The sequence below is a fragment of the Canis aureus genome, chromosome 15 (genome assembly GCF_053574225.1).
Source record: "Canis aureus isolate CA01 chromosome 15, VMU_Caureus_v.1.0, whole genome shotgun sequence".
Classification (NCBI taxonomy): Eukaryota; Metazoa; Chordata; class Mammalia; order Carnivora; family Canidae; genus Canis; species Canis aureus.
The window spans coordinates 18,877,496-18,905,223 of record NC_135625.1 but is presented as its reverse complement, the minus strand read 5'-3'; the positions used below and the strand labels follow the sequence as shown (position 1 = coordinate 18,905,223).

Genomic DNA, 27,728 nt, shown 5'->3' with positions numbered 1-27,728 from the left:
ACAGACTCCCTGCTGAGCAGTAAGCCTGATGTGGGGCTTAACCCCAGGACCTTAAGATCATGACCTGAGTTGAAGGCAGACACCTAACCGAATGAGCCACCCAAGTGCCCCTCTATGTCAATCTATAAAACTACAAAACGTAATTCCATGGATGGTTCACTAATGGCATCACTTTGAAATGGAATTTCAAATGGTATTGCTTTCAGATCACCTCGTGAGTGATTCCTTACACAGTCTGAATACAGAGAAATCAGCTACAACTATACATATGGCAAGAACGGGTTGTCCCCTACACAGCTACTTTCTCTCCTAATTTCCTACCAACCAAAATTTATTAGTACAGTATGAGGAATAACAAGAACACACTTTATCTTCCCCCTCAAATGATTTTTTTAAATAAAATGTTTTATCGATTTACTCATGAGACACACAGAGAGAGGCAGCGACACAGGCAGAGGGAGAAGCACCTGCAAGGAGCCCGAAGCGGGAATGGATCCTGGACTCCGGGATCATGCCCCGAGCTGAAGGCAGACGCTCAACCGCTGAGCTTCCCAGGCATCCCCCCTCAAATGATTCTAAACATCTCCACTAGAAGACATGGCTTAAAAAAAAAAAAAAAAAAGACATGGCTTCAAGGAATATCAACTCTCCTACTGACACAGTTTTTGAGGCTTCTGTGCTATCCAGCATCCCTAAAATAAAACAGGTTTCTGCTGACTAAACTCGACATAGTTCATACATGTTTGTCAAAACAATTATTGTCAACTACAATGCAATTATCCATATTCAATTTGATGACTCAACTGGAAAATTACTTTTTTCCTAATAAAATTTTTCCAAATGACAATAGTGAATCAGTGTTGATTAGTTGTTCAGTGTGTGCTAATTAATTACACTGGATAAATTTAGTTCTGTGCTAGTTCTGTGCTAATAACCTCAGGAAAAAAAATCTGTAGACATGACTGTCTTAAGTGAAGAAATTTCCCGTTTGCCTACCTCTTCTGTACTTTTTCTTTCTAATCTCTCCCAGACGAGTGTTCAATAATACAAAATAAACAAAAAGAGCCAACTACTCTTGGCTGACACTACAGATAAAAAGACAAGAGTTCCTTGGAACCATGTTCTTAGGTCAGGAGGGAAAGAAAAGAAAAAGATTTTCATTGTTGACAACTAACTGTGAGGACCTCCTGCTAGCTCATCCTCAGGGCAGGATTGGTTTAAATCATGCATTTAATGGCAAAAAAAAAAAATCGTAATTTATTTGTTGTGAAACCTGTTTCTTTGTCCAGAAACTAATTTCCATGCTGACATTAGCCAGGGGCTCTATGGCACAGGGCATTTTGGGGGATACTCTCCCTGGGGGTCCAGAGTCCTCTATTTTCTGGATTTCATATGTGAGGATTCTTTTTCTCTGAGCCTAATGGAAGCTTAGGGCAGAAAAGAAACACTGACACGAATGAGAGGGGAACTTTGTCACAAAGCTGTCAATAGGGAGCCTCACAATGAGGTAGGACACCATACTTGGTTTGTGCAATGCACGGTAAAGGGGAAATAGTGGCTATGGAGGTTCTGTCCAAAGAAAGAAGGTAAATTTTTTGTGCCTACACAAAAAGAGAGATCTACAAATGCAACAGATTAACTCAAAACAGCTATTCCTGATCTACACTTTTGTAGGAACGGTTTGCTCTCTGTAGGCCAATCCGTGTTAGAAGTCTTAATTTAAGAACCTCACCGAAACACCTGGATGTGTACAGGGAAAGGGCACCATGCTGGTGAAGCCTCTAGAACACAAGATGGAGAGCAGCCCATGGGCCATCATACAGAAAAGGGGCAATATTACTTTGTATTGTCACAAATATGAGTTGCATGGTTTATAACCAGAAGCTGAGAGTTTCAGTTCATTCTAAGGAAGAGTATGACCGTCTACTATTACTGTCCAAGGAATGGCATGTCTTAGGAAATAATGCTGGAAGGAACTTTAGAGAATAGGTCCCACCTCCTTCCTACTGCAAGAAACTAAATTATTCTTCACAAATGGTCATCTTACTTGAGCTTCACCATTCTACTTAGGAATCCACTATGATTCTGTGATGTCATGGACACAGCATACCTAAGTAGGGGTGTCTAGAACCATGTCTCTGCTGACCATGTTCACAGACTCAAGCTATGTATGGGACCCAGAATCACATCTCACATCACCATCATTTTCTCGACATGCATGAGAATTTGTAAATAAGGAGAAAAGTAATAAGAAGAGTTTCACTGAAGCCATTTATGGCTTTCGCTACACAATGTGCGAAAAGGATAAAGAAGTTTATGGGCCCAGCAACTAAAAAATGACTGGCAACCCAGAGCTGTTCTCAGAGAAGACAAAATACAGAGTACAGAAGTACGGAAAAGTTCTTAGTAAGAAAAAAGTGAGACTAGTTTATTTTTAAACAGTAGACATTAAAACACAACATGGTTTGTTGACTATGGTAGGGTGTCCGTTCTCCAAGCAGACACATTGTGCAGTCCTAACATTCAGAGGATCTGAGAGTCTCGCATAGAGGAGTTACCTGCTTTCCAGTGGTACATTACTGCCAAGGACCCAGCTGTCCTGCAGCTGGACGGACTCGGGTGTGGTTTGCAGCTCGGCGGGCAAAGCAGCCGGCGGGGCCGGACTCTGGTTCCTTCTATTGGTCAGGGAGTTTCTGTTGAGAGAAGTGATGGAAGGATGGTGTTGTGCGGGGTGCTGCTTATGGGGTGGTGGCAAAGGCTGCAGGGTGGGCTGGCCTTGGTTGTTTGCAGGTTGCTCTGAAAAAAAAAAAGGAAACTCATTATTATGTATTTGCATGTGTATATGTACATACATGTCAACACACACCAACAATTTCTTGGGGATCCACTGTAGATGAATTAGAAGTAAAAACTGCATTTAAATCCATAACCTAATAAATTTGCATATTATTCTATTAAGCGGGTGTTCAGTGACATTCTCTAAGAGCAAGTTTACCCTTGATACACAAAGTACTAATTAATATACAACAGATGGTAAAATTGGTTTTGGTTTTAATTTGTTTCAGATTTTTTTCATCTGGTTTTATTAACACCTACAGAAAACAGTATCTGACAGCTCCCCTAATGTGCCTTTAGACTTCAGCTTTTTTTAACAAACCAACCCTGAAATTAAATGGGTAATTTCAGTTGAACACAAAGGTTTTCGAAATGCATATAATCCCTATAATTATTTAATGGAGTTTTTTTAAGCTTTATTTAACTGCAATAAATTATTACAAGCTAGTTGCTAAACAGCAGTAGACTACTCTAGTTTAGTGCATTTCAAATAAGGCAGATCTGCATTATGATCCACTAATAGACGCTAAGTATCCTTTAGCAGAAGGTCACTCTGTGAAGCAGATGTTGTTTCATGGATATTTAACAGACTGAATCACATCTGATTACGACGTCAGAAGACTCATATACTTAATGACCGTTACATCCATTAGAACACACGCAGAACAGATTTTCCAATTTCACAGTATGCAGTATAGCTCCACTTTGGAGGAACTCATAGGTGACCAGAGCGACTCATGCCCCTATGTCAGTGGTACAAATATTTTGTTCTAAACCACAATCGAGAGGGATCCAGCAACTTCCAAATAGAAGCGCGACGCTAGGTTATAACCATGGAAGACTTCCCTAAAACCAGTAAGTCATAAGTCAAAATTTACAAATTAATGTAACATGAGACTGACTTTTCAATCTCATTACCTGCCTTTGGACATGCTAGAGTTCACAAATACCACATTTTAACAAACAGACAGGTGACTCCTTAATTTAATGCTAAACTTATTATGGTTCCACACATATAAGATGTCAATTTTTGACTAAATGCAGTTCAAAGTGCAATATAATTTTAAAGTGATGTATTAAATCATGCTATTAATATAAATGCACGTATTAAAAGAGAATAGGAAACACAGGGACTATCTTTCATCTGCAGTGTGAACTTCAGTTGTAATTGTTATGCCAAATAGAGCCTAACACTGTAATTCTGATTGCATGAAATGAATACTTGATATGTAATAGCTTGAATATATATCATCAAACCTCTTTACAGGGTACAGTAATTAAAATAAATCCTCCCATAGCACATAATATCAGTAATTACTGCACATTTCTATAGGTCTCTAACATATCATATCACTTAACAACTAATAATTTCTTACTCTTGAAATGAGGGACAGAGACAATATCTAAGTATATGAAATAAAGCTATTTTCTCGCACATTCTCTATTCTTGACGATCCCTATACCAGAAACTACAGAAACCTTGGTTGGTCCATTGCTTTGGGGCTTTTATGAAAAATTAAAAGAGTATCTGCACCTCAGTTAAACTGGAAGTACCTTTGGAGGTAATGAGATGGTTACACGAGCATATACAGTTTTAATTGTGTTAGAGAAAAGGAAATAGATGAAAATTCGAAGAAGATTTATTACTCAGGTATCATATAATGAATTAGTTTGGTCTTCCCTGGCATCAGTGCATATGATTAGAAACTCTACAGGTGTCTTTAAGGAGTATTTCAAAGCCTGCTTTTATAATGATATACATATGTATATATTTATTTTACAAGAAGCCAAGGGTTTTAACTAGGTTGGTGTCAATGCAATGGGAACACAGAGAAGAGAGAAACGTTTCAAAGGGAAAAGTATTAAGATTGTGTCTAAAAAGAAGTAGAGGGCTATGTCAAGTGACTCCGTGTTTTTAAGCATGGCTCCATGAAAGAATGAAATTATATTATACATATGATACATAAATTATGTATTGGATATTATACTAAATAGAGGAGAGAGCAGTGTGCAATAGCAGTTGACACCAAATTTAATTTCTGTCAGGCAGCATCATAGTAAGCCTCAGTTTTCCCATCTGTAATGTGGGAAATAATACTGTCCCATCTAGGTGTTAATTTAATCTAAGTGCATTAATCTAATAAATGCACTCATTCACTCATTTATTCACCCACTGAGTCATTCAGCCCACAAACATTTATCGAGCCTCTATGTTCCAAAGATTGCTAAGTCAACAAGTAAAAGTACTATGCAATGGGGAAGCATCATGGAGATTAAGATTGTTTCTTGAAGATGCAATGATTTTAAGATCTATTGTCATCACCAACATATTTAAATATGTTGAATTTAAGACTCTTATTCTTGGGGTGCCTGGGTGGCTCAGTCAGTTAAGCAGCCGACTCTTGGTTTCCACTCAGGTCATGATACCAGGCATCCTGGGCTCAAGCCCCATGTCTGGCTCCACGCTCAGTGGGAAGTCTGCTTGAGGTGTCTCCCTCTCCTTCTGTCCCTTCCCCCATTTCCATGTGTATGCATGCATGTGCTCCTTCTCTCTAAAATAAATAAATATATTTTTAAAAAAGATTCTGTCTATTCATAGGAGACACACAAAGAGAGGCAGAGGAGACACAGGAAGAGGGAGAAGCAGGCTCCCTGCAGCAAGCCCTATGTGGGACTCGATCCCAGGATCCTGGGATCACGACCTGAGCCAAAGGCAGATGCTCAACCACTGAGCCCCCAAAAGATTCTCATTCTTAAACAGTGAGGAAAAACTTCCATGTAAGGTTTCAAAAATAATTAGTATGATTGTGGCTTTCTCTAGGTTGGCTCATTCATTTGGCAAGTATCTGTTGAGAACTTACGATGAACAAGACATCACGCAAAGATCCATGCCCTTTTTAACTGTCTATCCAGGTTATTTCAGCACCACTGTGTTCTGTCCACTGGGACCTCTTTTGATCTGACTACATAATCATGAGGTCTCCCTGTTAAACAAATCCAGATAATGAAAGCTAGATTCAATCTAAAATTTGATGGAACAGAATAAATGCAGAGCCTGAGTGAGATGGGATGGATGACCAGAAATTTAAATTCTGCAGCAGTCTACAAACAGAGGCAAAATCCCAGCATTCACTCAGAGGTGTGTGCTACCTCTAGAGATTTAGGCTTACAGGATATAAGAAGCAGTGGAAGTATGTATCTATACCAACTTATTCAAGACAGCATAAATTTATAAAGTATAACAAGATAAAATAAAACTAAACACAGACGGAAAGGAAGAAACAGAATAAAAGAAAATAAAGTGGGAAAGATAAGATAAAGCCAGATCTAAAGCAAGTGGACAAAATGCCTGTTGTATAGTTCTGTACATTTTTAAAGTAGGATACAAATCTGGCTCTAAATTATTTATTTAGTTGCCAACACAAAAAGGGAAACATGATCAGTTACATGATTTGGAATGTTTTTAAGATCACAAAGTTTTGCTTGAGAAAAGCCTTAACTATTACTGGTACTGAAAAATAGAGAGAAAATTCCCCTTCAGTCCCCATAGGAAGAAAAACTGAATATCCAGGGAAAATTTTATGACCTGGGTTCAAAAAATAGACACAAAGAGGGGTGGCTGGGTGGCCCAGTTCGATAACCGTGTCTGATATTTGATTTCGCCTCAGGTCATGATCTCAGGGTCGTGAGATGGAGCCTGGCATGCGGCTCGTGCTGAGCGTGGGGCCTGTTTAAGATTTTCTCTTCCATTGCCTCTATCCCTTCCTACTAAAAAGGACCCAAGGAAACAGAATGGGGTCTAGATTTGGCAACAAACACTTAGAATCTAATACTTGTGGCCAGATCCACAATAAGAACAACCAAAACATCAACCACGGCCTTTGTTTTAAGCTGATTCATTGATAACAGGCTTTCTGTAGATTTGAGGTTTTAGATAGAAGGACTCTGAGTTATAAAGAGGACGATTAGACCTCACAGAGTTACCAGATTTAATGCTCCTGAGACATAGCTCTGAACATCTCACTGTTCTCCTTAGAAACTCCAAATGGCTTCCTAGTACCTATAAAACATAAAATGCACTCTCAGGGCAAAGGTCATATTTCTTCCGTTAGCTCTCAACATATTTTTGCAAATCCTTATCCCCCCTTCATGTATTTCTTGCTGTATCCATTGCATGTCTCACACCTTTCCACACAAGCACATCCATCCGCTTCTATATCTTTATATTTTATTTTTCTCTTTCTCTATCCAAAACCTACATACTTCAAGCTCTAAGAAGGATGACACTCCTGTTTTTTTCAAGTAGAAATCAGTTATTTCTTCTCTGAGTCTTACAGTATTTTATCTGTGCCTCTTTCATGACTCTTTTCATCTCTCCCTATTACAATGAATTTTATAGGTCTCATATCTCCTGTTAGACTCTATATGGGCAAGATTCACCTCGAATTCACCTTGGAACCTCTAAGAACCACACAGGGATAGATGTGTGGTCAGTAAATAAATATTTATCCACTCAATACATATTTGATGAATGACTGAAAGACGACTTGTAAAGAATTCAATGAAGAGAATGCTGAAGTGTAAAGAGCCGAGCCTGGCAGTAGCACCTTTAATTGCAAGGTAATCTGCAACCTGTCTTCTTTCCTCAACCCAATTCTTAGATCCTGAAAGGTAGGAACTCTGACTTAAATTTCTTTGGACTTTTCAATATCTTCCCTTAGCCTCGTATTTCAAAGACCCCTAGAAATGTGCTGCCTGCTTGGTAACAATTAGGCAATAATGGCACATTTGTGGCTCATCCGATACAGGCAGGGCACCATATTATTTCTCCCAGAGGTTTTAGGAATATTGCTTTGGAACCAGAGCAGATGTACCAAGATTCAAAATCTACCTTTTAAGGTGTGAATGGAAAGATTACATAAAATATATACGAAAATATAAAATATAAACATATGAAACAAATATATAATATATATTATAGCTTACCAAACACAGTTCTATCTTCTTTGTATTTTAAAGCTGATGATTATAAATGTTGGGTATTTTAGAAAAGGTGTAGGTTATTTTCTCAAAGTATTTTTCACTGCTTTAAAAAAAGTATCTTTTGCATTATGCTCATTAGCAATTATATGTTATACCCAACTGAGTGCCTTTACTCACTGCACTCCTGCCTTTTTTCAAGTTCCTATTGCTCATGTAACTTCATGACAGCCTAGCAGCTGCTTGTTTTTATTTGATAGACATGACTTATAGCAGATAATTTTTATTTTTAAAAAAATTTTAAAAAGATTTTATTTATTTATTTGAGACAGAAAGAGAAAGAGAGGGAGAGCATGAGTGGGGAGTGGCAGAGGGAGAAGGAGAGGGAGAAGCAGGCTCCCCACTGGGCATGGAGCCCAATGTGAGGCTTGATCCCAGGACCCTGAGATCGCGACCTGAGCTGAAAGCAGATATTTAACCAACTGAGCCACCCAGGTGCTCTTATGGCAGATAATTTTTAAAATTCACATAATATTAATGATAAATATTAGGTAGTTAAGACTTGGGTCATTTTGCTTAGCCTTTTGCCACCAAAGAACTTATAGCCCTACAGTGTCATTTAAGGCTGTCACGTCAAACCATTAACATGCAGTAATGACTTGGATCACGGAATATACTGAATAAGGTGTGTCGACCAACCATGAACGTGTTAGGAGCCATGGATGATCTCTGACAGTGGGGTAGATTTCAGTTTAAGCAACTATTATAAAACCCCAATTCCAAGCAAATGTAAGGCATGTTAATGGCACTCTGCAGGGGGAAGAAAATAAACTTTGACAACTTCTCCTAAATAGCAACTAGGCATTTATGATCATAGAGGTGAAAGGTACCATAACAACAAATGACAATAATATGGGTATTTATTTTTCAGTAGCATGTTTTCTTGAATAAGTTGCATATCTTTCTGAGCTTCATTTATCTTATAGTGTTCACTTACAGAATCTAAACGATACAGTGCCTGTCATACAGTAAGTGCTAAATAGTAACTTCTTAACAGACTCCCTTCCAGGCCAGTTGATCCTTGAACAATGGTACAGTTGACTCTTGAACAATGCAGGGGTTAGGGGCACAGACACCCTGTGCAATAAAAAACCTGAGTGTAACTTTTGACTCCCCCAGACCAATAATATAAACAGTTGATTAAAACACATTCTGTATATGTATTACATACTGTATTCTTATAAGAAATTAGAAAAAAATACTAAGAAAATCATAAGGGAAAATACATGAACACTGCACTGTATTAATTGAAAAAATATCCACGTAAAAATGGACCCACACAGTTGAAATCCATGTTGTTCAAGGACCAACTGTAATCAAGAAGCCTCATCAGCAATCAATACCAGTATCATGAGACGTAAGGACCCACAATCAAGTATGTCTGAATGGGAAATGTTTTTCCATGAGCAGGTACAAAACAAGAATCAGAAACGTCACAGGAATCAGAAATAAACTCATGTCTTGCCAGTTCCCACAGAAGAAGGAATTCCATCATACAGTTATGAAGTCAGCCTGGGTCTCTTTTTCCCATGGAGTGTGACCACAGAATCGAGTCAAGAACTTTTAAAAAGTGGTGGTGAGGGACATCTGGCTTTTAAAAACATATCTGGTCATATTTACTGGTTTGGAACTTTTTTTTTTAATTAAAACCAGCTTCCAGACCATTATATGCAATTCAGCCCCAGCTCCTCTCTGCTTTAGGGCCTTGGGCTGTGCTCTTTGGGTGACACAGTGGAAGTGAACTCTCAAACAGGAAAGCTGGGAGATTGAAATCTCCTTGTGTATGTGCACGTCTACATGTGTGCACATGCATGGCAGCATATGTGTACGCATGGCTGCATGTATGTTTGTGGGCATGTATGTGTGCATGTACCTCTGTACGTGGAGGGAGGCTGAAAGTAAGTGTCAGGTGAGGTGTGAGGGGGAGACTGAGCAGGTGTCACCACAGTCACCCCAACTGCTCTGTGCCATACACACTTCCTTCACAATTCTGGCTTTCTTCCCTGGATCTCAGTTGTGGGAGCAAAGGTTGTGGGAGCAAAGAGAAGAAATACCCTACTTCACATGGGATAGGAGTGAGGAGCTGACAGCTGTGTTGTATTAAAATAATTTTTTGCAATTTGAGTAAAGTCTGGTAACAAAAGACAAATGAGGGTGGTAGGGGTAGAAGGACAGGAGGAGAGAGAGAGAGGGAGAGAGAAAGAGAAAAAATAAAAAAGGACAAAGACATTTTTAACTTTACTGAACCCAGAGAAGTGCTGTTAGACAAAACATCTTCTAGGCAGCCATCTGCCCATGTTTTGTGTACTCCTGGACACTATCAACAGCGAGTCAAATGAAGGAATGGACTCTGGTTCTGGTCCTCTAAGAGTTTACATTCTGATACCCAGACCACATTGAACTAGACAACACTGAAAAAGAGCTGACCCACTGATTGGTGTTTAGCAAAGATAGGATGTAACAGTAAACAGAACAGCCAGTAGTCTCAACCTACCAGTTGAACTTATACTTTAGGTTTAAAATGATTGAATTGGGAAGAAAGAATGGGCTAGAAACCGAGGAGAGAGAATGATTATTCAGAGCAGGTAAGCTGTCACTGTAGCTTCTCTGAGATCTGCCTGTCTCTGTAAGCTTTCTAATGTTCAATGAAGAAACAAGAGATAATATATCAATTGTTACTGAGACCCCTCCTATATATAGTTTGGACCCTGTGAAGTGCTATACCCTCAGTCTAAGATTAGACTTGAAAAATCTCAAGGCAAATACAGTGATAAGGAATTTTGCTGTGTTTCTTAGGATCTGCAAGGGGAAGAAACCAACTCCTGAAAATTTTAACCACTGGTCTGGGCTTCCCTGTGGTTGTCACAGGAGGCTGAAGCTTATACTCTTGACATAGTTATGGAACCCCAAGCTGATAATTTTGGGTTTTTTAAAAGATTTTATTTATTTATTCATAAGAGACAGAGAAAGAGGTAGAGACACAGGCAGAGGGAGAAGCAGGCTCCCTGCAGGGAGCCTGATGCAGGACTCGATCCCAGGACCCCGGGATCACACCCTGAGCTGAAGGCAGATGCTCAATCACTGAATCACCCAGGTGTCCCCCCGAGCCAATTAATTAATATTAATAGTGCCATGCTCCTTCCTGGGGCACCTGGCAGAAACAAATGCAAAACTTCTTTAGAAGCATATGCTTCAACTAAAGTCACAAAGGATTTCCACAAATAAAACACAGCTTTCAATACATTCACAGTCTAAAGTTATAAAACTTAAGAGGAAACAATCCATCTTGGGCCAAAATCTATAGAGAAAATAGACAGAATTGATCTCCCCTGGATAATATAACCATCAGATAAAACTTGAGAATGTTTAAAGAAATTAAAATCATAAGAGAGCATGAGAAAAAGGAAGTTAAAAAAGTAAAATGTGTATAAATAGGAAAAATGCAGTCACTGAAATTAGAAATGTACGGGATGGTTTAGACAGTATATTAGACACAATTGTAAAGAGCACCAGTGAATTGGAAAAGAAATATGAGGAAATCACTCAGATGGCATCAGAAAGATCAAGCATGCTTACATGTGAAAGAGCAGTTTTAAGACAAAAAAAGAGAGGATAAAGGAGTTCAAAATATATCCAGACAGAGTTGCAGAAGGCAAGGACAGAGCTTTCCTTAGAGTTCAACAGCTTTCTCCACATTTCTAACACCATGGTTATGTCTGCCAAATTATACAGAGCATGGACTTACTCATCTCTTGTTTCATATAAATGTTCTCTGCTATTATCTTTTATGTTACTAGATAACAGCTTTTTGGGGGGTTATATTTTATAAAAGGTAACTTCTTTTAAATGGCTGTAAACTTCTCTTTGAAGATATTCTGACTTCTATGGTTGCTTTTCAAAAGTGTGCAGCAATTTAAAACATCCCTAACTTATTTCAGTGGATGGAAACAAATGTAAATGGCTACCCGTGCTTGTTGAAATAGTTGATCTTTTAGTATTTTTAACTCTAGTAATGCCACAGATTTATCCTCTATAGTTCTTAACTTTGCACAATCATTTTCCATGGAACCATACATAATAAACCTTACCTATTATACATGCAGAAAAAATCTGGATAAAAATAACCTTTAAGGTGTCTCAATATATGTTTCAAGATACTCTTCTACTCATTTTTAAATATTTTACCTAAGAGAGTAAAGCAAAAAAGGGAAGAAGTTGTCCCAATCTGGACAATAAAGAATTGTTGACTAAAACCAATAAATACTTCTCTCTCATTATCTAATGAGCATTTGATTTTAGTGCAATTAAATTTTATTGACTTTAAACTGAATCCATGATATGATATAAATAAAGCACATAATTGTGATATGGATAAGTACAGGCTAGCAGGCAACTAAAGCTATTACAATGTAACAAATAGCTTTAAAGAATAAAAAAAGCAACTTGAATCTTCCAAATAATGCAACTTTGCTATGCTTCTCAGATAACATATCCTTTGTCACAAAGAAGATGTCTCATACAGAAGAAAGTATTATAACAGAAACAGACATAGGGTTTAGTGCTGGCTTTAACTAAACATAACCTCATATAGATCAACCAACTTCTAGGGCTCAGTTTTTCTCCTCTAAAAGATTGGTGTCTGGCGGCAGGGTGGGTTCAGCAATGAAATCTCGTGTTTTAGCTCTAAAATTCTTTCAGGTACTATATAATATTTTCTTGAAACATACTAAATTATACAATGAATATTCACAATTTAAGGTAATTAAAAGTACCATATTATCTTAAGTTATACATATAAAACATTAAAGGGACATACAGTAAAAAATTATTTATTTCAACTTAAGTATTATGGAAACACCATATTAATTCATGGCACGAATATCTTACCATATTATCTTTGTATAAATATTAAAAAGAATATTTTTATTTTTAAAAATAGCCATTCTGTCTTACATATGTTGTAACTAGTAACATCTTAAGTTACATATTGTCAAAGTCATTTTGTATCAAACTTAAATTTAGTATAGATTTCAGAATTGAAATTTCTTATGGAAACAACTAAAAAATAAAAGCCTGCATGAAACTTTCAAACTTAAAAGAAAACTAATCAGTCTCTTATGAGTTATGATGACAGTTAGAATACATTTTAAAAATTACAGTTAACCAATTTTAGAGAAAAGGGATTCAGTTTAACTCTTTTTTCTGATTTTTATTTTTTAAATATTTCAGCAACTCTAGGAAAAAGAAGTGATCAGAAAACACTCAGAAAGTATCCAGCAACACTGCCAATCTTGTTTCCCCCAAAATACTAACTTTGCCATTGACTTTTCCCCGGGCATATTATTTCATATTTGTTATCTGCAATTTATGGAGTCCATATTATTACATTGAAACAGAATAAAATTTTTTAAGTTTCCTTCCAATCACATGATGGCCTCCAGACAGTGGTGTTACCACAAACATTAAATATTATGTACATGCAAAAAAACTTCAACAGAACCCACGTTCGTGGCATGTGTAATGAGGGTGATGTGTTAAGTGGAAACCATGCAACTATTCTCTTTGATTAAAAGGGAAACAGTTATAGTTTAAGCTGATATTTGCATACTTGGGTGAGTGCCCTTCTCTGTCAATAATTTTGGGATAATTTTTGGTGTGTATGCAACACTAAAAGCCTCTTCCCAATAGATGTTTTTCTGCTGCTGTAATGACTTAGCACCAACAGAAAGGATGGTACAGTGAAAAGAATGGCAAAGTGCTATAGAAATGTGGGGTACTATTGTTTAGGAGATTAATGATCTGGATTTCCCGAGGCTTTGTTGTGCCTTTTAAAATAGTAGTAAGCATGACTTCTTGAAGCTGGAAGGCTAGGACTTTTCTATAGGATGCTAATTGCCACTAGAAACCTTGCTCTCAGAATAGAGATTCAAAATAAAGCAGGTGACTAAGAAATTCTTTCACAGATTTTCTGATCTTTCCAAAATCCACAAGCATTTTCATGCCAGTTTATTAAAATTTTCCACTGAGAAGATAAATGGATTGAGAGTGGAGAAGAGTAAAACAGATCTGCTCAGGCTAGCAAAACAAAATACTATAGACTGGGTCACTTAAACATTAGAAATTTATTTTCCCACAGTTCCAGAGGCTGAGAGTCCAAGGTCAAGATCCAGCAGAGTCAGTTTCTAGTGAGGGTCGCTTCCTGGCTCCAGATAGCTGCCTTCCCTCTGTGTTCTCACTGGGCAGAGAGAACGAGCAAACTCTCTGGTATTTCTTCTTATAAAAGCACCAATCCTATCGAGCCAAGGCCTCACTCTTATCATCTCATTTAACCTTAAGTACTTCTTTAGACTTCCCATCACCAAATACAGCCACATGGGTTGGGGGCAGGGGGGTGAGAGCTTCAACATATTAATCTGGAGAGAAACCAATGTTAACATCTGGGTTTAAGCTCCCTGTCTAAAATTTAGTAACTGTGTAACTTGAGCAAATTAATTTCCTATTCTAAAGTCTCTGATTCCTCAGCTGTACAATGGGGTTAATAATCACTCCTGTATAGAGGATTAAAAGAGATAATGTATATTGAAGTATTTTTTATAAACTGTGAAATATTATTTTAATGTAAAGTCTTATTTTCCACACTTTCCCCACTTATTCAAATAAAGTAATACATTTTTTACCATACACACACACACCATATGTGTATATGTATGTATATATATATAGTTTTTATTTTTTGGCCAAAGAAGATATTTATATTTGAGTATGCCCATAATTTCTTGATCTCTTTCTACAAGAAGGTCTTTATAAACATTCCATTTTCATTTCTAAACTTATAAAGGCAAACATACACCTAAATATTTTTTATAGTATCTCCTAATATCATTTAGAGTGTTTGCTGAGGATAATGTATCACTACCATAAAAGATGGAATGAGCTTACATTATTACAGAAATCATTCCTTGTGTGTGCAGGGTGGCTAAAATGTGCTTCAGTCCTGGGTAATGAACTCACACTTTCAGGTACTGAATTTGTACTCTTCGCATTTAAAGCAACACACAAGGAAATGATGCTCCCACCAACACATGTGAAAATGTAGAAATGAATGAAACAACTTTGTGTTTTATGGCATTTACTTTGAAAATCTGATTAAGATAGATGTCTTTAGCTCATAATTCTTCAATGTCACGTTGTCATAGTTCCCATCAGCAAGATGTTTTAAAGGCTTTCGATTAATATTGCATGCCAGAACTGAAATTACATCCTTTGTCGTTTAGTTCCTAATGGTGCAAGTGATATCTATCAAGTAGTGTTTTATGAAGCGTGCGTGATTTTTATTGCAGGCTGTTTTCACAAATCTTTTTCAGGTTTCAGAAAGATCGCTTAGGGTTTACAATAAATATGCCCTTCTGTTGAAAATCATGATGATTCTTAAAACTGAGGTGAAATCTGTATTATTAGAATTTACTTATCAATAAAAAAATTTTTTCTACCTGAATCTGTTGCGTTTGCACAGTCTTGAATAATATTTGCTTTTGGCCAAATATCCTACTAAATCATTTCTTATAATAGATGCAAAATATGTGCCAAATACACATCACTCACAAAACCTTCATCAATAAGCATGTGCATTATCTGCCTAGTGAGGAAAATAGGTAGTATGTGGAAATAGTATACATTATCTATTAAATGCTGACCGGGTTTGTACTGCAAAAGTATGTGTTTTTTAAATAAAATTACAAATTTACTTTTAAGAGAAATTAGTGTCCTGACATTAATTTCAAAATTTCTGAAACTCAATCATATCGTATATAATTCATTTTTCAGTGATTAAAGACCCAGAGTCATAATATAATCTTACTTATATATAAATTAGAAGGACACAAGTGAAAAAGAAATTCTTGTATTTGATAAATACATACATTGCTTTGAACATAAACGTATGTATATTCCTGGCTCTATCTTTAACATATTCTATTCTCTCGGCCTCAGTTATCTTCATCTATAAAATTATGGGGACAGATCATGATTTCTAGTATCTTTTCCCAGCTTAAAAAAAATTGCACAATTCATAACATTTTGTGCGGGTGTGTATGGGTGTGTGCGCGCACACACACACAGTTTAACGCTTTGGTTGCTGACTTCATGTATCAAATGCTGTTATGCTTTATCACTTTGCAGTTTAGAAAATACAACTCTATTTTGGGGCTTTGGGCATTCTGCAAGCCTGGTCGCTTCCACTTCTTCTGCTGTGTCACTACCATCTCTAAGGCCAAGGTGGCCCGACTCATACAGCCTCGCAGCCAACATCAGTACAGCCCAGGGCTGCAGGAGGCCTGAGGACCAGCTTAGGGCCTAAGAGCACCACAGAAAGGCTTGTTTCTGCAGACATCAAGCTTACTAAAGATGGCAATGTGCTGCTTCATAAAATGCAAATTTGATACCCAACAGCCTCCTTAATAGCCAAAGCAGCAACAGTCCAAGATGACATGACCGGTGATTGTACCATGTTCTAACCACTGGAGAGCTGATCAAACCTCCATTTCTGAAGGTCTTTGTCCCAGAATAACAGACAGATTTGAATCTGCACAGGAAAAGGTACCTCAGTTTTTGGAACAAGTCAAAGTTAGCAAAGAGATGGATAGGGCAATGCTTACAGGTAGGTGTCTTGGCCAGAATATCTCTATATACCAAAGCTCATGCTAAACGTGCTGCTGTCCTAACAGGGGCTGTGGTGGCCTCCAATTTGGCCATTACAAAACAAGATGAACCTCCTGACTCCCTCACGGCCAAGGTTATGGACATGAAATATAAATCTGAAACAAATGCAAGTGTAATCAGAGGTCTTGTTTTAGACCAAAGGTCACGGCATTCCAATGTGAAAAAAAGAGTAAAAGATTCATATATCTGCATATGTGCAATATGTCATAAGAATATGAAAGAAAGGGCAGCCCAGGGTCGCTCAGCAGTTTAGTGCCACCTTCAGCCCAGGGTGTGATCCTGGAGACCCGGGATCGAATCCCACGTTGGGCTCCCTGCATGGAGCCTGCTTCTCCCTCTGCCTGTGTCTCTGCCTCTCTCTCTCTCTCTCTCTTTCTGTGTCTCTCATGAATAAATAAATAAAATCTTAAAAAAAAGAATATGAAAGAAAAAGAAGCAAATTCTGGCTTTTTTTAAAATAAGAATTCAGAGGAGAGATAGAGAAACTAGCAAAGCTAAAAGAAAATTCATTGAAGATACAACTAAAAACATGATAGAACTGAAAAGGAAGTCTGTAGTGATTCAGAGAAAAGATCTGAGAAAAGATCTGTTATTTAATCAAAAGACAACTCACTCTTTTCCTTAGGTGCTCTCTCTCACACACAAAAAGGCATAATAGCTCTGTGCAGAGCTAAAAAGAGAAATCTAGAAAGGCTGCCTCTTGCATGTGGTGGGGTACCCCTCAATTCTTTTGATGACCTAAGTCCTGATTGTTTGGGACATGCAGATCTTGACTCTTGAGTATGCACTGGGAGAAGAGAAGTTCACCTTTATTGAGAAATGTAACAATCCTTGCTATCACATTACTGGTCAGAGGACTAAACAAGCATATCCTCACTCAAATCAAGGATACAACAAGAGATGGGTTGAGGGCTGTTAAAAATGCTATGGATGATGTCTGTGTAGGCCAGGTGCTGGGGCAATGGAAGAAGGCCTGATTGTAAGTCTAGTAAAGGTCAGGGCCCAACTTGGAGTTAAGCATTTGCTAATGCATTGCTCATTATTCCCATGATTCTTGTTCGGAGCTCTGGTTTGGACTTTCCAGAGCCCTAATTAAAATTAAAGCTAAAAAGCAGAACATTCAGAATGAGGTCCACTTGTACGTGTGGACTAGAACACAGGTGAGCCAATGGCCATAGGAGAGGTTGGCATATGGGACAACTACTGTGTGAAGAAACAGTTTCTTCACTCCTGCACATGATTGCTGCCAACATTCTCCTGGTTGATGAGATCACACAAGCTCAATGCCTTCTCTAAAAGGTTGAACTGAAGCTCCTTGTATCATCTGAACCATGAAGATCCCACACAGTGATCTTAAGAACATAGCTATGGAATTTTTGTCCAAGCTTTTAATGATTTTCAAAGGAATTTCCTATATGAAGGAGAAAATGCTGGCACCTATTCAAATTCTTGTTTGGAGTTACAATTACAGCGTATTTAAAACTGCACAGAAGTGTACATACATCAAGCAGGCCATTTTTACCAATGAACAGGATGCTTTCCTTCAGCTTCTGTGATATAAAAATACATGTTAGATAAGCATATGTGATCTAACTTGTTATCAAATATTCCTTCAAAACAAAACAAAATCATCTACTCATGATAAAACAACTGACCAAAGAAAGACATTATAAAGGACAATAGTAAGGGGTTTATTCTGGGACGTGTCTCCCTTGGGCTGTATCTCCAGAGTTGATGTAAGATAAAGCTGGCTACGTCTCTTGAGTTAGCTGGTCTTTAGGGATCTCACAGACATGTGGCTTTTGCCAACTATATGTCTATTATAAAGGAGAATAAAAATATTAACATGAAGATCGACAGTCTTATCCAGCGTTGCCCTGCACATTCATCTTGTTTGGATAATTGCACATTTAAAATTAGAGTCTACTTATCTGGTTCTAGACTTTAGGGAATAATGCACATGGAAAAGGTTTTTCAAATTCTAATTCCCCACGGCGGATCACTGCAATTCTCATTAATTCTATAAGGAAGAGCTTGCCTCTCCTTCAATGTTTACTTGAATTTTTTCTGCTGTATGTGGTTCACTGAAGGAATGGTAATAGTTCACTTTAAAAACATTCTCTCCATTAGCGAGAATCGATTTTCTAAAGCATTCCAACACATCCATAGCCAGTCTATAACAATTCCTTTAACCCCTGCTACTCAAAAAAATTTGTGTGCTTAAAAGATAATGCTCTTCACTACAAAAAAAAAGAAAGAAAAAGACAAAAGAACTACATATTTTTCCCTATTTTATTTTTTATTTTTTGCTAGCCATAATTAAATTACTTTACCCAGTAATTTCAGAAAGAAGTTACTGTAAATCTAAAAGGGAGTTTCTAGAGCACCTGGGTGGCTTAGTGGTTGAGCCTTTGCCTTTGACTCAGGTCATAATCCCGGGGTCCTGGGATCGGGTCCTGCATCCGTCTCCCCACAGAGAGCCTGCTTGCTTCTCCCTCTGCTTACGTCTCTGCCTCTCTCTCTCTGTCTCTCATGATTGAATAAATAAGGTCTTTAAAAAATTAAAAAAAAATAAAAGAGAGTTTCTAAAAATCCAGGCTTAATGTAACTTTATAGATCCTAAATGCAAAACTGGGGGGCACCGTGGGGTGGAGGGGCAGAAATCTACAGAGGAAATTTTATACTCATTAAAGTCTGTTACATTCATTAGGCTCTGTACTCAACATACATTAATTTATTTAATCTCACAGCCACCATAAACTGTTGGTATTTAGTCCTATTTCGTAAGCAAGGAAAGAAAGTACTGAGAAATTAAGAACTCTGGCAATGGTCACAGAATATGCCTCCAAAGCTTCCCATACTAATTTATACAGGGATAATTATTTTTGTCAGTTTTGATTTAGACATGTTGTCAAGAAGAAAATGAAGATGAAATGTTAGCTTTAAGATAGTCCTGCAGACTAAGAAAACATTGGCCTTAAACAACACATTAGACCAGATGTACTTCACAGATATATACAGAACGTTCTATCCCGAAACTGCAAAATGCACTGTTCTCAGTGCATATGGAACATTCTCCAGGATACAGCACATGTTAGGCCACAAACCAAGTCTCAATAAAGTCAAGAAAACTGAAAGCATATCAAACTTCTTCTCTAACCACAATGGTATAAAGCTAAAAATCAATTACAAGAAGAAAACTGGGAAAACCACAACAATGTAAAAATTGAACATGTTGCTGAACAACCAATGGGTAAATGAAAAAATCAAATAAGAAATGAACAAGTACCTAGAGACAAATGAAAAGAGATATACAACATACCAAAATTTGGGGATGCAGCAAAAGCAGTTCTAAGAGGGAAGATCATAGTAATACAGGCTTACCTCAAAAACGCAAGACAAAAAAAAATCACAAATAATCTAACTTTACACATAAAAGAGCTAAGAAAAGAAGAAACAAAGCGCACAGTCAATAGAAAAGAGGAAATAATAAAGATCAATGAAATTAAGACCTGGTTCTTTGAAAAGATATACAAAACTATCAAACCTTTAGACCAAGCAAGACAAAAAGAGACAGGGTTCTAATAAAGTCAGAAATGAAAGAGAAGTTACAGCTGGCACCACAGAAATAGAAATGACCATTTGAGACTACTATGAATAGACACCAACAAATTGGACAATCTAGAAGAAATTAATGCATTTCTAAAAACATAGAATCTTCCAAGATTGAGTCATGAAGAAACAGAAAAACTGAATAGACTAATTACTAGTAAAGAGATTGAATCAGTAACCAAAAACTTCCTGACAAACAAAAAGGTCTAGGACCAGACGGCTTCACCAGTAAATTTTACCAAAACAAGGAGATTTAATACCTATTCTTCTAAACTCTTCCAAAATATGGAAGAGCAAACACTTCCAAATTCATTTTCTGAGGCCAGTGTCACCCTGATATCAAAACCAGATAAGGACACCACAAAAAAAAAAAAGAAAAAAAAAAAAAAAAAGAAAAGAAAAACACAGGCCAGTATCATTGATGAACATAGATAAAAATTCTCAACAAAATATTAGCAAACTTACTAAAGGATTATAGACCATGATCAAGTGGAATTTATTCTAGGAATGCAGGTTGGTTCAATATCATATCCATAGATCAATCAATGTGATGTAGTACATTAACAAGATGGGTAATAAAAGCATATGATCACCTCAATAGATACAAAAAAATATTTGATGAGATTCAACATCCATTTATGATAAAAACTCTACAAGTGGTTATAAAGGGAATATACCTCAACATAATAAATGCCACATATGACAAACCCACAGTTATCATACTACTCAACATCATACTTAATGGTAAAAATCTGAAAGCTCTCCCTGTAAGATCAGGAACAAGACAAGGATGTCCAGTGTCATCATTTTTATTCAACAAAGTATTGGAATTCTAGCCACAGCAATTAGGCAAGTAAAAGAAATAAAAGGGCATTTGAATTAGTAACACTGTGACTATTTGCAGATGACATAATATTATATATGAAAATCTTTAAGATTCTACCAAAAAATGTTAGAATAAATAAATTCAGTAAAGTAGCAGGATTCAAAATCAACATTCAGGAATCTTAGCATTTATATGACTAATAATGTATTATTAGAAAGAGAAATTTTAAAAACCTCTATTTACAATTGCACCAAAAAGAATAAAATACCTAGGAATAAATTTAATGAAGGAAGTGAAAGAGACCTGTACACTGAAAACTAGAAAACACTGATGAAAGAAACTGAAGGCATAAATAAATGAATGAAAAGATATTCTGTGCTCATGATTGGAAGAATTAATATTATTAAAATGTCCATACTGCCCAAAGCAATCTACATATTCAAAGCAATTCCCATCAGAATTCTAACGGCATTTATCTCAGAATGAGAACAAATAATTCTAAAATTTTTATGGAACCATAAAAGATACTGAAGAGCCAACACAATCTTGAGAGAGTACAAAACTGGAGGCACTATGTTCCCTCATTTCAAACTATACCACGAGGTTGTAGTCGTCAGAACAGTATGGTGTTGGTACAAAAATAGGTAGATCAGTGGAACGGAACTAAATGAAACCCATACATATATCAACAATTAATTTATGACAGAGGAGCTAAGAACATATGATAGAGATGGGACAGTCGCTTCAATAATGGTGTTGAAAAAACTGAACAGCCATATGCAAAAGAATGACAGGTGACCTCTATCTTAACATCATACACAAAAATTAATTCAAATGGATTAAAGACTTGTAAAGACCTGAAATCATAGAATTCCTAAAAGAGAATACTCAACATTGGTCTTAGCAATATTTTGTGGATCTGATTCCAAAGGCAAGGGAAACAAAATAAAAAATAAATAAATGGGATTACATCAAACTAAAAAGTTTTTCCACAGTGAAAGAAACCAACATCAAAATGAAAAGAGAGCCTACTGAATGGGAGATTTTTGCAAATCATGTATCTGACAAGGCACGAATATCCAAAATATACACAAAATTCATATCACCCAACAACAGCAAAACAAACAACCTGTTTTAAAAATGGACAGAGAAAATAAACATTTTTCCAAATACATACTCAAGTGTTAGCAAGGATATAGAGAAAAAAGAACCCTTTTATGCTGCTGGTAGGGATGCAAATTGGTACAGACACTATAGAAAACGCATAGAGGTTCCTCAAAAAAAAAAAAAAGCAAAAATAGGGCAGCCCAAGTGGCTCAGAGGTTTAGCACCGCCCTCAGCCCAGGGCATGATCCTGGAGACCCGGGACAAGTCCCACGTCAGGCTCCTTGCATGGAGCTTGCTTCTCCCTCTGCCTGTGTCTCTGCCTCTCTCTCTGTCTCTGTGTCTCTCATGAATAAATAAATAAAATCTTAAAAAACATCAAGAATAGAACTACCTAGAGGATCCAGCAATTTCACTTCTCAGTGTTTATCTGAAGAATATGAAATTCAAAAAGATATACACACCCCTATGTTCAGTGCAGCATTATTTACAGTAGCCAAGAAATAGAAGCAACCTAAATATGCATCAATGGATGAATGAATAAGGAAGATGTGGGGTGTGTGTGTGTGTCTGTCTGTCTTAATGGAATGGAATGGAATACCACTCAGCCATAAAAAAAGAATGAACTCGGGCAGCCCCGGTGGCGCAGTGGTTTAGTGCCTCCTGCAGCCTGGGGTGTGATCCTGGAGACCCGGGATCGAGTTCTGCATCAGGCTTCCTGCATGGGGCCTGCTTCTCCCTCTGCCTGTGTCTCTGCCTCTCTCTCGCTCTCTCTGAATGAATGAATAAATCTTAAAAAAAAAAAAAAAAAAAAAAAGAACTCTTGCCATTTGCAACAACATGAATGGATCTTGAAGGTATTATGCTAAGTGAAATAAGTCAGATGGAGAAAGACAAATACAGTCTGATTTCACTTATATGTGAAATCCAAGTGAAATCTAAAAACCCAAAACAGACAAAACAAAAACCCATAGATACAGAGAACAAAATGGTAGTTACAGGTGGGGAAGAAGGAGAAGGATGAGTGAAATGGGTGGGTGAAGAGGATCAACGCTGTGGTGGTGGAGGATAACTAGGCTGTTAGTGGTGATCACTTTGTTGGGCAGACAGATGGTGAATCAGAATGTAGAACCCCTGAAACTTATGTATTGTTATATATCAATTTTATCACCATTAAAAATAGAAGAGATTCAATTTTATTTTTATTTCAACTTATTAGAAATTTTGTTTTTTTAAGATTTTATTAATTTATTTATGAGAGAGACAGAGGGAGGCAGAGACATAGGCAGAGGGAGAAGCAGGCTCCCTGCGGGAGAGCCTGATGTGGAACTCGATCCCGGGACTCCGGGATCAAGACCTGAGTCGAAGGCAGACGTTCAACCACTGAGCCACCCAGGTGCCCCAGAAATTCAATTTTAAATGAAGAAATGCTTGCTTTATTTTGAGTCCAGATCAGAATGCAATCTAGTTAAGGCCATGGTGAAGACCACAATCCACAGTAATAGCGAAAGCATCGTTTTATTACAGGGAAACTACACAGCATTTTAAATGGGGAACACAGATTTAAAAAAATTGGATATTATTTTCAAGTTTTATAAAAAAGCTCAATACTTTTTAGTATATAGACAGTGTTACGTATCATTTTTTTAATTTTCTGAAGCCAGTTCATCTCTTTCTCAGGGTGAGAAACACAAATTATTAGATTAAAAAAATATTTCTAAAAGTAATCATCCTAAAAAGAAACCAAACAAAATCTGAGATATAATTGCTTTTCTTCTTGTCCTTCTAGTACATCTTGAGGTTGGCAGGTTATTTTACAAACTCACAATAGTTGCTAATGTAAGCATAAAATATTTTTCCTAACGTGCTTAAGGGATTACCAGAGTTATCAAATCAAACAGTACTACAAAGCACAATCCCATAGGCTCGTCTTTGATTATCACCACAATTTACAGACAAATATTTGAGACGGCATTATTAAAAGTTAATGGCCTTCTGGTTTATAAAGAACTGTTAACTCTTTAACTTCTTAAGTTCATTATACACTGCCGTGCTTATATTGCAATAAGGACATCAAAATACAAAATAATATCTGCTTCCCTTATCATTTCTTATTTCTTACCTATCGTGTTAAAATACTGGGTAATCCTAATTTTTCAACCTCACGCATGTTATAAAAACAGAGTATGAGAATAGAATAGAAGTATAATTGGTATTATCAGTTTAATAATCGCTTTCCACACATCGATGCAATTAGAGGTAGCACACCTTAAATATATTGTTTGGCTTCTAAAATATTCACCAAAATCAAGTGACAAAGACAGATGAAATTAAACGCTTATTCAAGCGAATGAGAAGGTATTCTAACAAAGAATACTAATTAACTTTCAAACAACAAAGATCGTGAAATCCAAGTTACAGGTAGCACATTATCTGTACACACAAAAACGAAAAGTGACCTCAGAAACACTCTTTAAATTCAAAACTGTGCCCCACATAATTAGCAATCAAAGCTAAATCATCAGGTTTAAGCAGTAAACATTTTGCCCTCGTAAGAAGTTGTAAACCAGGTAAGTCCCACGATGAGCCTGTGATGTCTGCCAAGCCTCCATTCATGCTTGTTGCTCACAAAGACTAGCATAATGAAAACGCTTTCTGATTTCAAGGCAAGTCAGAAATATGAAGATTTATAACTGGGTAGAGCTAATGGAGCTGTCAAAAAAGAAGTTACACTCACAACGAAACGGTCACATAATGATCTGGTTTTCACCCTAATTGGGAAAAAAAAACTTCTTTGTGAAGAACCCTGCACATGTTGTTGGTTAAAAAGAGGCTCACAACAAAAGAGGAAGGGAAAGGGAAAAAAAAAAAAAAAGACAGTGCCTGCAAGGGTTATTTCTTCAAAGAAGCACAGCTGAGGTCAGAGATAGTGTGGTGCATAAGGAGACAGTGAATTTAGTAGAGTACCTTCCTTTAAGTGCTTTATTCCCCTTTCATTTAGAATATAGAAAAGAGTCAGAGCAAGACAAAAGAGAAGGAAAAAACCAAACTTCCAAAATAGCATTACACCACATTATTAATAGTGTCGTACTAAGAGAAATGACAGCTCTCAAAAGAGTACTTTTGTCTCTACTTACTTTAATTAAACTCCCTAGGCTTTAAAGTGAATCTGAACCTTTCTTTTAAACAGGAAAAAAAAAAAAAAAAACATCAAGACTGATTAAGATTTGATTTCTGTCCTCTAATGGTCCTCAAGCATAGTTTTAACCTATTCAAAGCAACAGAAACAGCAGCAGCAAAAACAAACCTCATCATGCAATTTTCTTAAAAGAACTAAGATTTCTGGGGATCCCTGGGTGGCTCGGCGGTTTAGTGCCTGCCTTCAGCCCAGGGTGTGATCCTGGAGTCCCAGGATCGAGTCCCAGGATCGAGTCCCACATCGGGCTCCCTGCATGGAGCCTGCTTCTCCCTCTGCCTGTGTCTCTGCCTCTTTCTCTCTGTGTCTCTCATGAATAAAGAAATAAAATCTTAAAAAACAAAAAAGAACTAAGATTTCTGCCTCTGCCCCTCTGCATTCTCACAGGTAAATTAGTTCCTGGTATGTCTCCTCCTTTCTAGTGGGCTCCGATCCATTACATTTGAAATGGGGATTACAACGAAATTATACTAGTATGAGAGTTTCAATGAACTTTTCTCTGTACCAGACCACCGGAACAACTTTGCTTCAAAACAAACCAATGTGATTTTGAAACAAAATCAACGTAAAGTATGATCCCTGAAGATGAATGTAGATAGCATATCTAGATTGGGAAGGAGGAAGAGAGATTTTTGAATCTGTGGATACAATTTTTAAAATCCACTGTAGCCAACATAATGTCATTATTCTTAGCCTAACACACCTTAAAAGGAATTGTATTTATCTTCTCCATGTGCATTGCCAATCTGCACAAAACTAAAGTCATCCCGATGCTCCTTCCATACCCCTGCCCAACTCATCACCTCTTTCTCAACCATTTCACTTTTCCACTGAAATGACCACTTTCTTCTCAAACGTTTGGTGACATTTTTTGACTCTTACTCTCTTTGATCCTTTATATTCTATCATCAACAAGTTTGTTGTTAGCTGATTAAAGAGGTATCTTGATTATGTATCCTTCACTGGATTCCCATTGCCTCACTGCATCTAGACCCTTATCATCCCCCCCATCCCTCATTTATTAAATAAAAATTGTCTGCTGACTAAGAATAAACCCTATGAAAAATTGTATGCTGACATCTTTGTCTATTGACTCCACACCAGTCTATCTTGCATACAATGGGCAATTTCATTTCCATAAATGCACTCTTCTTGAATCAAAAAAAGGTTCACTGCTGCCAAACCACAAGCCCAAATTTTATTTCCCCAATAACGGTCAAGAACTGTGGAGATACAGGAGGAGAAGACAGGCTGACTGGCCTAATGGAGCTTATGGTGTTTTTGGAGATAGGATTTATATACTTGAAGCATCTAGAACACATATTTCAGGCAAGTGAAAAAAATAATTTAAGAAATTCAAAGTATGTGGAGAAAGAAAATACAGAAACCTTTGCTTTGTACTGGGGTTAGTTTGCAAGGCTTAAAGTATAGGCTAAAATTTAGATAAACCAAGAGGAGAGGCAAAGATATAGACAAGTCAACAAGGCCATCATAAAAAAAAGACCAGGAGGTGAGCAGTGACACTGGTCTGGAAAGCAAGTGAAGAGAGCGTTCTGGATAGACTAACGTGGGACTAGTTAATGACTTTAAAAATCCAAGTAGCAGAATTTTTACCTGATATAGTAAGGCTATGCAGAGGTGCTCTGCAAGAGGCTTAGTGTGGGAAAAGAAGTGGAAGGAAGATTAATCTGGGTGCTTGTCAAGAGTCCAAGGATTTGGGGACTAGCTTTTTAAATGTAGGAGCTGAATACAATCATTTGGTAATGGTTTGTTTATCCACTCCACACATACTTATTGGGCACCTACTGTAACATAAGGGATATAGTAGTTTAAAAACTTAGAGTGTAGCTATGTTGACAATGGTTTAGAAATGTTTACATGATAGGACATTTTGTTAAGATAGCCTATAGGTTGCTAAGCATTTGAGGAACTGTCAGGATAGTCAAAACTGGAAAAAAGAAGTGTATAACTTACATGCATGGTAACCCTATTAGTGTTTAAAACAGAACATATGGGGATCCCTGGGTGGCTCAGCGGTTTAGCGCCTGCCTTTGGCCCAGGGTGTGATCCTGGAGTCCCGGGATCGAGTCCTGCATCGGGCTCCCTGCATGGAGCCTGGTTCTCTCTCTACCTTTCTCTCTCTGTGTCTCTCATGAATAAATAAATAAAATCTTTAAAAACTAAATAAAAATAAAATAGAATATATTACCCAACTTACATACTTTTTTCTTCCAGATTCATTATATGCTCTATGTTGTTAATGTAGTGAGTCCATTTGATGATGACTCCAAAGCTATTTCAGAAACCATTTCCTCTGTAACCTACCGGTTAGAAATCCCCTTTAGATATTCATTCCTTCATTATAGCAATACTACAAAAGGCGGAGGGTGGGAGGTG

General features: G+C 37.1%; 1 protein-coding gene and 1 pseudogene across 8 annotated transcripts in view; one reads left to right on the top strand and one right to left on the bottom strand.

Annotated features, from left to right (window-relative positions):
• Positions 1-27,728, bottom strand: part of TENM3 (teneurin transmembrane protein 3) — a 603,842-nt gene that overhangs the window by 184,492 nt on the left and 391,622 nt on the right. For all 8 annotated transcript variants that reach the window (XM_077848637.1, XM_077848636.1, XM_077848639.1 and 5 more), the window contains one exon: positions 2,559-2,796. In XM_077848637.1, coding sequence (XP_077704763.1) covers positions 2,559-2,796 — 238 coding nt within the window. The remainder of the gene's footprint in view (positions 1-2,558; positions 2,797-27,728) is intronic.
• Positions 9,707-17,889, top strand: LOC144285096 (T-complex protein 1 subunit zeta-like; annotated as a pseudogene).